The sequence below is a fragment of the Rousettus aegyptiacus genome, unplaced genomic scaffold (genome assembly GCF_014176215.1).
Source record: "Rousettus aegyptiacus isolate mRouAeg1 unplaced genomic scaffold, mRouAeg1.p scaffold_m13_p_6, whole genome shotgun sequence".
Lineage (NCBI taxonomy): Eukaryota > Metazoa > Chordata > Mammalia > Chiroptera > Pteropodidae > Rousettus > Rousettus aegyptiacus.
In genome coordinates this window covers 77,796,671-77,809,746 of record NW_023416309.1, presented here as the reverse complement: position 1 = coordinate 77,809,746, position 13,076 = coordinate 77,796,671, and the positions used below count along the sequence as shown (strand labels likewise).

The window sequence follows — 13,076 nt, the reverse complement described above, 5'->3', positions numbered from 1 at the left end:
TTTCCCATTCTATGGATTGCTTTTCACTGTTAATATTTGATGTTAATCATTTGATGCTCAAAATGTTTTAATTTTCATGAAGTCCCATTTGTCTATTTTATCTTTTGTTGCCTGTGCCCTTGGTATCATATCCAAGAAATTGTTGCCAAAGCCAATGTCAAAAGCTTTTGCCTTATGTTTTCTTCTAAGAGTTTGATAGTTTTATAGTGTTAACTCTTAAGTCTTGAGCCATTTTAAGTTAATTTTTGTATATGGTGTAAGATAAAGGTCCAAATTTATTCTTTGGCATGTAGATTCTAATTAGGAAGCAGCCAGAAAGGAACAAGTTCCTTCTTCGTCAGGCTTGCCTTCTCTCTCTAGAGCCGTAGAGAAGCAAAAAGCCTCTCATGGAGTCAGTTGGCAAAGCAGAAAGTCCCAGCCCCAGCAAAGAGTACAGAAGATTGGAGCTGAGAAACAACAACTTACTAACTCACATACATTCGTTTGAAAGTAAGTGCAGACATCACGGAAGTTCACCTGCTAAAAATAAGAACATTCCGCTATATCCTGATATCATAATATCATTATGACACTTAAAAAAATTGATGCTAAATCAAATACTGCTTAAATTTTTCCATTATTCCTTAAATGTCTTTTACATGTTTTTTTGTTTTTTTTTTTAACCTGAATTTGTTATTTCTCTTTAGTCTCTTTTGAGATAGTCCCATACTTTTTTTGTTTTTCATGACTAATTTTTTTTGAAGACTCAAGGCCAGGAAAATGTTCCACATTCTGGTTTTATCTCATTGCTTCCTCATGATTAGATTCAAATTAAACAATTTTTGTCAAGATTATAAGTACATAGTTAAACCTGTATACATCTTGTTTCAAATCAGGAGACACATATGTTAAGTAGTTTTCACTATAAGTGATGCTAAATCTGATCATCTGGTTAAAGTAGTGATGACTGGATCTCTGCAATATAAAGATACCTTTCCCATTGTACTTAATAAGTAATCTATGGGGCTATACTTTGAGACCATGTGAATAATCTGATTCTCAATGATCTTTCTTCTAATGGTTTCAGCATTCATTGACAATCATTGCCAGAATCAGTTATTATCCTGAGGGTTATAACATAGTGAATTCCTAATTCTATCACTATTACAAATTTATTAATTGACATTTCTTCTATAAAGATATGTGTTTCCTCCTTTCCTTCTTTTACTTATTTATGTATTTATTTGAGTATCTCCATGGACTTTAAAAAAATTCACTGTTATAAACCATTACATCATTACATTTTTTGATGCTCAAATTGTCCAGTAGGAACCTCTTCAGACTATTTCCTATGTTCTTTTTTATATAAATCTATTAGTATTTGAGCACTTCCTTTCTTTCTGGCACCATAAGGTATTCCAGTTGAATCAGTACAAAATCAAAATAAACCGTAAGGCAATGAGTGTGGATAATGAGGCTGTTAAGGATTCCCTACCACACTGTAGATTATCAATTGGGGTGAAGTCATCTGTCTCAAAAGGTCTTTGATATTGATGAAAGGCATCGAATTTGGTAAAACATTCCTCAAAGACTATAAATGGTAAGAAAGAAAAGTATAAGCCCGGCTTTAACTTTAAAAGGCCCAATTCATATTTTTATTTAATGGCATGCCCATGGAGATTAGAAGTTTGAATCTTTTTTGGTCACTTTAGATTATGATTGAATAGCCTTAAAAACAGCTCTTAAGAGCAAAATTATTTTTGCCATCCCTCTAACTTGTTCTTAAGTAGTCTGAAGATACACAGAACAAATAAAAAGAAGGCGGTTATTAACTCCAGAGGAAATAAGAGTTGTACAAGAAAGGAAATGTAATTCAAAGTGTACTTCATGGTTCACGTAATATTTACATAGACATATGATGTATGTATTGAATATTGGTTTAACCAATATCATATTCTATTGGTTATGTTATATTATAAATTATAATACAGTTATAATGGGAGATGAGAGGAAAACTAAGTATATACGTACATGTGAGTTCAGGGTAAGAGAGCTAAATTTGACATCTAAAACTAAAAATTCAAGAAACAACAGTATTAGCATACCATTTAGTACTATGAAACTAAATGCCTGAGGAAACAGTTAAAATAATTTAAAATAGCAGTCTCTGGAGAACAGAAATGAAGCGTGAGACAGAGGGTTGTTGTTTTCTTTACAGGCTTTGAAGTACTATTTGACTTCTTACATTATATGCATATTATTCTGATAAAAATTATTCTGATAGAAAAGGAAAATATTTCTACTTAATAAGGTGCCAGGTCTACATAGGTTTACAGGATTTTTGTACCAGCTTTTAGGAACTAAATAATCCCTACATTATATAAACTATTTCAGAGCAGAGAAAAAGATGGGATGCTCTCAAATTCATGCTATGAGGCTACCATAACTGTGATACCAAGAGCTGACAAATAGAGCACAAAAAAGAACATGTAGGCTAATATCATTTATGAACATAAATGTAAAAATTCTAAAAATAACATTAGCAAATTGAATCTGGCTATGTGTTAAAAGAATGATAGATGATAACCAAATAGCGTTTATCTCTAAAACAGTTCAACTTCAGTTAATCTACTGATGTAAACCCTACATTAATAGATTAAAGGAGAAAAAGAAAATGATTGTTCCTCTCAAAATATCTCAAAAGAGTGTTGATAAAATTGAACATCTATTTATGATAGGATATAGGACAATTTCCTTAAACCGAAAAAGGTATGTACTATTAAACCCATGGCAAATGTTCTAAATGGCTGTTACTAGTCAACATTGCACTGGAGGTCTAACTAATGCTATGATAATTAAAAAGTAAAATAAGAAGTACAAATATTGGGAAGGAGGATTACTATTTGCATATATAGCCATTTATCTAAATATTCTAAGTAGACTGGCCTAAAAATGAAGAAATAACGTGAATGTACAGTTAGGCGACCCAAATGATAAGAGGATTTAAAATTCCTGGCCTTTATTTATACCCCTAATCATCAGAGAATGTAACCACAAAAATCTTAGATAAGTAAGAATAAATCTAAGAGGAAATGTTTAAGATCTATATAAAAAAAAACCAATAAAACTTTACTTAAGGGCATAAAAAACCCCTAAACAAATAGCAAGACATACTATTTACTTGGATGAGGAAATTTATTATTTTGTAAACATGTCAAGTCTCCCTAAATGAATCTATAAATCCAACACAATCCCAATCAAAAACCCAGTGACATTTTTTATGGAACTTGACAGTCAATTCTCAAGTTCACATGGGGAAAATGTATACAAAATAGCCAAGACAGTCTTAAAAATCTTGAAAAAGAATAATAGACTTGAAAATCTTGAAAAAGTATGTGTGTGTGTGTGGGAACCTGGTTTACCAGATATCAAAACCACATTTGTACTAGACTTTCTTGCTTTTGACTGCTCCTTCTCACTATGTCTGGTAATGAAATCTCAGAGGAGAAATCATTCCTTGTGGTCGAAGTAGGGTTGACTTCAGTTTCATAAAAGGACTGGGCATGTGCAATCAGAGGAGCCCTACTCCACCCCTTTAGTTGAAGGGATACTCAGGTAATCAAAGTCAGACTGATCAGGATCCAACCCAGACCTTTTCAGCCAAAAGTCTCAAGAAAGATGCCCTCTTTTCTTATGGTTATTAAGTTATCAGGACATACCCAGGGTTACCAATAATTATAGTGCACATTGAGTGGAAAGAGTCTGTCTGACCCATGAAGAGATAACAAAGAATCTGATCACATCATCTGAGCCCCTGGATACAACCCTGCTTGAAAATAGATCTGCCTTTGGATATCCTAGTTTCATAGCCTATAAATATCCCAATTTGCTTGAAAGTGACAGAATTCTAATATACTATAAAGTCACTAATTAAAACCCTTTGGTTTTGGCATAGAAATAGAGTCTAGAAACAAATTTATGGATAAGTAGGAACTTAATTTTTAATAAATGTAGCATTTTGAAGCACTGGGGAAAGTATGAACTATTCGATAAATGCTATGGAAAAATTATCTGAAAAAAAACTCAGAACGCTCCCTAACATCATACACAAAAAGAAGTTCCAGGTGGATGAGAGAGCTAAAATGAAATTGTAAAAGTACAAAAAATGTTAGAAGAAAATAAAGAATATTTTTATAATCTTGGAGTAGACTATCCTAAGTAAGACACATAATCCAGAAGCCATAAAACAAAATGATAGACATGGCTGTATAAAAGTTAAAACATATACACACAATTTATATACAATGCAAGACACCATAAGTCAAGTAAAAAAAAATAATAATAGACTAAGAGAAAAATTAGTAACATATATAGCAAAGAATTACACAGCCAGATTAAGATCACCTATAAATTAATAAAAGACAGACAACCCTCTAGAAAAATGGGCAAATGGTACAAATGAACAATTCACACACACAAAAAAAATAAATGGGCTATAACATCAGAAATAGTGCATTACTTCACTAGTAATCAGAAAATGCAAATTAAATGAGATTATTTTGTCTTATGGTTGGCAAAATTAAAGACAGTTGCTTTCTAATGTTGGTGAGGATATAGGAAAGTAATTTTCATATACTGTTTATGGTAAACTGGTAAAGCCTTTTTGGAAGACAAATTTACTCAATTTAAAATGCTCGTAACCATTGATGCAACAATCCCTCTTATAAGAACCTATCTTAAGTTCTAAATATATGTACAAAAACAGAAAAATTGTCACTGCAGCATTGTTTGTAACAGTAAAAAAAGAAAAAATCCAACCTAGAAATAGTGTAATTGCCCATTAATAGAGAAAAGAATAACTAAATTATGGTATATTACACTAGCAATATCATGTGGTTGCTAAAAAATTAAGGTGTGATGTTGGAAAACACTTCACAGAACAAAAAGTGAGAATAAAAAAAGGTGTGCATATTTATCTACAAATGAATGAGAATACATAAAAAGAACTAGAAAGACACAGTGGTAGTTTCTGGTATGCAGATAAAATGTCAACCTTGAACCTGCAACACACGTGTTTATGTATTTGCATATAGATGAGGCTCTAATTTTGTTATATTGAACATTAATATGTGCCAGTCACTGAACTAAGAGCTTTATACACGTTACCAAACTGTCATTCAATAAGTATTTACTGAGTACCTGTTTTTTAACACTGCACTGCTCTTGTCTACAGAAAGATGAATACAGACAAGGTCATGGAGCTTATAGACTAGTAGTGAAGACTGACATTAATCAAATGATTACACAAATATAAAAAAGGAAGGTATGCAGTGTTATATAAGAAAATGAAGATGACCTAGCTAGGATTCTGGGAAGTCTTTCCTGAGGAAAGGTTTGTGTAATCCTGAAGAATGAGCAGAATTAATTCTCAGGGTATGGTGGAGTAGAGAGGAGCTAAGAAAAGCATTTCAGGCAATAGAAATACAATAAGTCAAGGCCATGTGGCACAAAAAAGCATAGTGCATATCAAGAACTGAAAGAAGGCAACTTGTCTGAAAGGGGAGTGTGGTGAAAGAGGAGGCCAGAGAAATAGGCAGCAAGAATTTTAGTCTTTATAGTAAGAGCAAAAGAAATTCCTGAAAAGTTTCAAGTGAGATCAATAAATCTTATTTGTGTTTTAAAAAATGGTTCCTGTTGTGGTATAGAAAACAGTTTGAAAGTAGGCAAGGTTGGATATAGGAAACCCGTCAAGAAGCTATTTTAATTGTCTAGTTACTTATAGTACTTTAGATTAGGAAAGTAAAGGAGGTGCATTCATTTTTTTGTTGCTGCTGTAACAAATTACCACAAAATTAGTGGCTTAAAACAAACAAAGATTTATCTTACAGTTTGAAGGGCAGAAATCTGATATGGGTCTAACTGTGCTAAAATCAAGGTATTGGTTGGGATACATTCAGGTTCTAGGGTAGAATGTTTCCTTGCCTTTTCCCATTTCTAGAGGCTGCCCACATTCTTTGGCTTATGGATTCCTTTCTCTATCTTCAAAACCAGCAATGTTGCATCTCTCTATCTTCCATAGTCACATCTCCCTCTGACTTGTCTTTTTTTTTTTTTTTTTATGCTTTTAAGGATTCTTGTGATTACAATGGGCTCAATTGGATATCCAGGCTACCCTGTCTTAAAATTGGCTCATCAGCAACCTTAATTTCCCTAACCCAACATATTCACAAATTCCAGAGATTAGGACATGGACATCTTGGGATGTATTATTCTGTCTAACTTACGGTGAAAGGGATAGAACTGACTTATTATAAATTTATATGTATTTTTGTGGTTATCCTAGAGGTTACAAAATGAATCCCTGATTTATTACTATCTTCAGTTAGTACTTTTACCATTTCCCAAACAATACAAGAACCTTACAACAATTTAACTCCATTTACCTATCTTCCCCTTTATAGTACTGTTGTCATATCTTCTGAATGTTTTAGTTTGCATTTCCTTTTGCAAGGCATTTTCATTAGGCTTAGAATTCGAGGTTGGCAAGTTTTGTTTGCTTTGTTTTCCTTTCAGTGCTTTAAATGTGTCATTTAATTGTCTCCTGGGTTCTATAGTTTTATTGAAGAAATCAGTCATTAATCTTATTTTTACTCCCATAAAAATAACGTGTCTTTTTTCATTGGCTGTTTTTAAGATTTCCTTTTATTTTCTTTTAGTTTTTAGCAGTTCGAGTCTGCTGTGCCTAGATGTGACTTTATTTATGTTTACACAGTTTGGGACTGTTGAGCTTCCGGAATTTTGGGGTTGATATCTTTTAGCAGTTTTAGAGACTGTAGCACATAATAGGTAATCAATAAAAATTCACTGAATGAAGTTATAGGAAACTCTTGTTTCGGGTATATACACATATGTGTGTGTGCGTGAGTGTATATACCAGGTTGTGATATAAAATATTTCTTACTGAAGAGTGTAGTCAAGAGAGTTTGAAAAATACTGGGTTATACTATATGACCTTTAAGGTCCTTCCCAAATTTGAGTGGTTATGAATTTCTATGTGCAGCTAACGAATCTCATCTACTACCTTTGGGTGATGGCAAAGTTCACAGTCTAGTGACTATACCAAGCCATAATATTGAAACAGAATATTGACACTGAAAAAGCAAAATAACATCCCTATCTTTCCCATCATAGTAGGTTAGAAAACACTGGAAACAGCGAAAACTGCTGAATGCCCTAAAATATAAAAATCTCAATTTAATCTTTCCATCAAAAAGAGAAATAATTTGAGAGCAAATGACAAAAGGGAACATTTTCCAAATCAAAATTTCTCTGCTAAAGCTTTCATTCACTTACTGAAGAAGCGAAGAGGAGTGAAGAAAGATATCGCTCAAAGTCTCTGCTGTAGAAATTGAAACTTGAATGGACTTTGGGAGCAAAGACCACTTCTGAAGTAGGTATGATTTCCACTCATCCACAGGCAGATCCATGCCACTTTAAATCTATAAAGTGAATAAGCAAATAAGGAATTCAGATCTCTATAAATGCACAATTTTAGAAAATCAAGATTTCATTCCAGCTAGTACGAAGCAACAATCAATTCTTATGGTCTTTGCTATAGTTGTTTACATGTTGAGGAAGGATCTATTTTCTCTCACACCAATTCACTCACCATTCTTTCATTCAGAAACATTTATTGTAAGCCTACTTTGTTCCAGGCACCATGCTGGAGGATTTGACAGCAACCATCTCGGTCCTCTTAGACCTCTACCTACCCTAGTTGCTCAAGTCAGAAACTGAGAGACATCTCAGATTTTTCTTTCTCTCTCCAGCAACTATCAACAAATATTTCGATCCTTTACATAGTTCAGTTTTTTCTTTCAATCTCCAGGTAATTTTAGTTCAAACCCTCACCATGCCTTGTCTGGTATTCTTTCCAGTGTCATAACTAGTCTCCATGCTTTCAGTCTCTCCACAATTTAATCCATCCCCCACATTGAGACAGATGTCAGTACTCTGACTCAAATTCATCGATGCTCCTCTTACCATTTAGGAAAGCCCAGTACAAACTCTTCATTATTTGACCTTTGGCTATTTTCTAATGCTCAAGTCTCGCTTCTTCCTATGTTACTATCGTGAGCTATGCAAAGCTATCCCTGGCTTGCCGGGCTATTCATCACTTTAGTTTTTGTACAGGCTATTCATTTTGGGGGGAGCATCCCTGCCCTCACTTGGCGTCCACCACGTAAATTTCCACACACCTTTCAAGACTCAGTTCAAATGGCACTTCCTCCGGGAAGTCTCCCTTGATTTTTCATTTGTGATTCCAGCACACTTGTCTCTCACCTGGGGCCCATACCGTGTGTACCTTGAGTTAGGGCTACTTACAGCGGAAACTCCCTGGGCTATGTTCTCCTCTGAGGGCAGGAACTGGGTCTTATTTTCCTCCAGAAACCCCCACTGTGCTAAGCTCAGGATCGAGTCACTGCTTCAACTACATTTAGCAGCAGAGTTATCAGGGAGTAGCTCTAACTCTCCTCTGGGTTACCGGTACATCTGCCCGCCAAAAGCCGAGCGGGATATGTTTCCGAGAGCCCACTAGCAAAGCACCCGGAACTGCTCCGTCCGCGCCCTTCAGCTGCGTTCGCGTCACCCTTGACGCACCCCGCAACTTGGCTCTCAGGCCTCAGGCCCCACCATCCCGCGATTAGGCCCTGAATTTAGGCTGGTCACGTGGGCATCCGCCAATGCAGTGGCTGCTCAGCCCCTAGGTCCGCCCCTGTGCCCTGCGCACGTCGAGAGGCGGAAGTGGCGTAGGCAGCTCCTAAGACCAATTGCTGTAGAGCGCGGCGGATCCCGGGAGTAAAGGCTGGGCAGCAGAGGAGCCGAAGCGCGGGAGTTGGAGCAGCGTAGTCATGGTGGTCCAGCTGAGCGAAGGGGCCATTGCGGTGAGGAGATGCCTGCGAGCCGGGCTGGAGGGCCGGAGTGGCTGTCGGCCCTGGTGCTATGCGGAGTGGAGAATGGGGAGAGGAGCTGGGGGCTCTGGGGCGAAACGCGAGAGGAGGTTGTAGCAGGGAAGGAGGAATCTCTGGGTGACTCTCTGCTAACATCACGCTTTCTCGAAAAGATTTTTCCCATATTTTAAACGTGCTTAACGTTTTTCTGCTTAAGAATACGAAGCAAAATAAACTGTTGACACCCCCCCTCCCCCAATCTCTCTCCCGAGGCTACTCTCTGTCTCCACCCTTCCCCCCATCCTCATCCAAACTTTTCAAATTGTTTTCAACTGTTTAATTCCCTTACCTCCTATCAATCTTTTAAGTCGCTCCAGTAGTCACCTCCTTGATCTCTGTACAAATAACTTTGGATGAAATTTGCGGAGCCTCCAAGTCGCTAAATCTAACCGACACATTTCAGTTTTCAATTTACCAGTTCTCAGCAGCGTTTGAGTCTTCGAGCTTTTCTGACGACAATCTCTTGGTTTTTGTGGCTTAGCTTGGCTGGTCTTTTCTCATCTTATTTGCAGATTCCTTTTAGTAAATTTTGTTGACTCAAGGCTGTCTTCTCGAGACAAGACAATTTCATTACCATCTATATGTTAATTGCACACAAATTTCTTTGTCTAGAGTCACCTTTACTCTGAAAGCCAAACCTTTATAATCTGCCTATTTAATATCTCAAAGGCATTTAAAACTAAGCATGTCCCAAAGCAGATAGGTTATCTTCCTGAATCTGGGCCTTTTGGTGTTCCCTATCTGGATGAATTGTACCATTATTTATTAAGTTATGCTAGCTAGAAATTGAGGATTATTCTTACATCACCCCAAATGTTCAGTCCATCATCATGTCTAGTGTAATTTACTTCTACATATATTTCTTAACTCCCATCTACTCTCCATCCACACTGGCACTATCACCTTTTGCCTGGATCAGTCACTTCCATTCAGCATACCCTTCTCCTGCCATTTCCATTATAGCATATTCCCAACTTGTTTTCTCCTTTCCAGACTCTTTTTTTTTTTTTTTTTAATTTAAATTCCTGGTATATTCCATACTCTTGCCTTCCACAGGGCCTTTGATAATTCTTTCCCCACTCTCCACTGCCTACTGCCTAGGAGGTTTTTCAATCTGCCCCTACAGCTAACACTTCAAATCTCAGCTCAGTTGTTAATTCCTCAGAGGAGCTTTCCTTGACTTCCCTTACTAGGCTAAATTCCTTTTATTTTGAGACCCTGACTTCTCTGTTCATTCACTTATTAGTTGTTTTGGGCAAGATACTGAACTCTGCCTTTCTTCTCTAGAACCTATTACCTAAGGTTAGTGTGAGGATTGAGTTATTACATTTAAAGTGCTTAGCCCATGTCTGATACATAGTAAATGCTCAGCATATGTTACCTATTATTGATAATCACAGATGTAATTTTACATTTATTTATTGATTTGATTAATATCAGTTACTTTCTGTCTCCCCTTCTGAACTGTACATTCTTTTAGGAGTGAAATTATGTCTGTTTTTTTTGCTCAACATAGTATTTCCAATACCTGGAACCATGCTGGCAAGTTTTAGGTGCCCAATAAATGTTTGCTAGTTGCATAAGTGACAGTGAAAAGAAAGGGACAAGGATGAGTGGGGAAGAAAGGGAGCTTGAGGGAAACAGCAAAGGGAAGAACAGTTTTAATAAATAGGAATATTTAGACCTGGGAAGTGATTGCAAATTCTTGTCCTCATTTACTTTATAGCTGCTACCTTATGTCTTTAAGACAAATTACCGGGGGTAGGAAAAAAATTAGGAACAGACTTCACTTTTAAAAAAATGATCACAGGCTTTTTAAAATAAATGTTTAAATGTTTTGCTTAGTTTTTGCTCTATTCCGAATTTTAGAAACATTTCCAGTGTCAGGTAAAGTATTACTTAGGTTTTATTCATAAATGACAAAATTTTTGCATGTGTTTGTGGTGACAGTATGGAGAACCTTGGTCATCTTCAACTATTAGCTAAAAGCAAGTAGTACTGTTTTAGTTTAAAAGACACAGGCCTAAAAGGGTAAGCAACTAATACACAAATAGTAGAGGCATTTTGGGGAAAAGCTAACATCACAGAGTAGGATAATTAATGGAACTGTTGTGGTAAGTAGAATAGATAGCATTTATATCTTAAGTAATTAGGTAATATAAAGAATGGGAAAGGGAACTAATGTTTTTGACCATTTCCAATGTGCCAGATACTTTATTTATGAAAGTCATTATTTAGAGTAACCCTGTAAGGTAGATTTTATCATTACCTCCATTTTACAGTTGAAATTAAAGTGCAAAGAAGTTAAACATTTGTTAATGGAGTGAGGAGTCAAATGCATGTCCCCTTGACTATTGCATTCTGTTACCTTGTATTTTTATTAGCAATGTTAATTTGGAAAATTTAAGACAGTTTTATCTTAAGTGTACATGTTATTCTGTATGTCCCAGAAAAGAGTAAATGCTATATTTGGTATTTATGATGACACATTTTAAATTAAAAAGAATAATGAATTAGTACATGCATGTGGTTTTAAAATAGAATAGAAAGGTCTTTAATGAAATTATAGACACTCTGCCCCACTTTACCCCAGTTTGTTCCCTAGAAACAATTATTTAAAAAATCACCTTTATTTAAGTTTAATTTACATGTAATAAAATATGCCTATTTTAAGCATACAGTTTGATGAGTTTTGATGTGTTTACACCCCTGTAATCACACTACCTCAGTTTCCTGTGCATTTCCCATTTCCTGTTCCCACCCTAGGCAATCACTATAGGTTAGTTTTGACTGTTCTAAAACGTCATGTGTCATGTAATCGTAACCAAATGTGTACCCTTTGGTTTATTTATTTATTCAGCAAAATGGCTTTTGAGCTTTATTCATATTGTTTTAGCATTTATATCTTTTTATTGCTGAGTAGTATTGTATGAATAAACACAATTTGTTCTTGGACATTTGGGTTATTTTCATTTGGGGGCTATTATGAAAAAAGATGTTGAACATTTATGTATAGTCTTTTGTGGAAATGTTTTTATTCCTCTTGAATAAATACCTAGAAGTGCACTTGCTAGGTTGTGTGGTTGAATATTTAATTGCCACACTGTTTTCCAAAGTAGTTATGAGAATTCTAGTTGCTCCATATCTTGGCAACACTTAGTTTTGTCAGTCTTTTTAACTATTCTAATGAATATGTAGTGGTATACCATTGTGGTTTTAATTTCTGTTTTCCTCATAAATAATGATGTTGAACATCTTTTTATGTGATTATTGGTCATTTGTATGTTTTTTGTGGCGTGTCTGTTCAAATCTTCTGCCTACTTTATTTTTATTTATTTAAAAATCTTTTGCCCATTTTAAAAATCAGGTTGCATTTTTATTGATTAGTTGTAAGAATTTTTTATTCTGGATATCTTTTGTTAAATACAAGCATCAAATATATTTCCTCCCAGCCTGAGATTTGCCTTTTCATTCTTTTATGGTGTTTTTGAAGAGCAGTCTCATTTACCATTTTTACCCCTTTTCTGAATTGTATTTTTATGTTCTAAGAAATCTTTGCCTATCCCAGGGTCACAAATCTTTTGTCTTGTGTTTTCTTCTAGAAGTGTTATAGTTTCAGTTTTGATTTCAGATCTATAGTCCTTTTCAAGTTTACTTTTTAATGTATGGTATATAGATCCTTTTTTTTCCCATACAAATATTCCGTTATTCCAGCACCATTTGCTGAAAAGACTATAATGTTCCTCTGATTATGTTGTTACCTTTGATAAAATTTGTGTATGTGTGGTTCTGTTTTTGGAATGTCTCTAAAAACTGTATGTGTTGATGCTTACACTAATACCACATTGTCTTAATAACTCGTTTACAGTAAGTTCTGAAATTAGGTAATGTAAACTTCATAGCTTCATTCTTTTTCAAAATTGTTTTACTGAGTCTAGGTACTCCACATTTTTCTATACATTTTAGAAAGCTTGTCAATTTCTAATATAGCCTGATGGTATTTTGATTGATATTACATTGCATTTATAATTCATTTTTGGGTCAGTCGACATCTTGTAAATATTGAGTCTTTCAAACCAATCTTTT

General features: G+C 35.1%; 2 protein-coding genes across 4 annotated transcripts in view; one reads left to right on the top strand and one right to left on the bottom strand.

Moving 5' to 3' along the window:
* SMYD4 (SET and MYND domain containing 4) overlaps positions 1–8,696 on the bottom strand; it is a 32,552-nt gene extending 23,856 nt beyond the window's left edge. For 2 of the 3 annotated variants that reach the window (XM_016138923.2, XM_016138925.2), the window contains exons 1-2: positions 8,365–8,696; positions 7,333–7,478 (exon numbers count right to left, since the gene is read on the bottom strand). In XM_016138923.2, coding sequence (XP_015994409.2) covers positions 7,333–7,466 — 134 coding nt within the window. In that variant the 5' untranslated portion in view covers positions 7,467–7,478; positions 8,365–8,696. Of the gene's footprint in view, positions 1–7,332; positions 7,479–8,237 lie in introns of all 3 variants that reach the window. The other variant, XM_016138924.2, reaches the window with a different exon arrangement.
* Positions 8,697–8,794: 98 nt separating this feature from the next.
* Positions 8,795–13,076, top strand: part of RPA1 (replication protein A1) — a 53,832-nt gene continuing 49,550 nt past the window's right edge. The window contains exon 1 of the mRNA XM_016138926.2: positions 8,795–8,924. Coding sequence (XP_015994412.1) covers positions 8,892–8,924 — 33 coding nt within the window. The 5' untranslated portion in view covers positions 8,795–8,891. The remainder of the gene's footprint in view (positions 8,925–13,076) is intronic.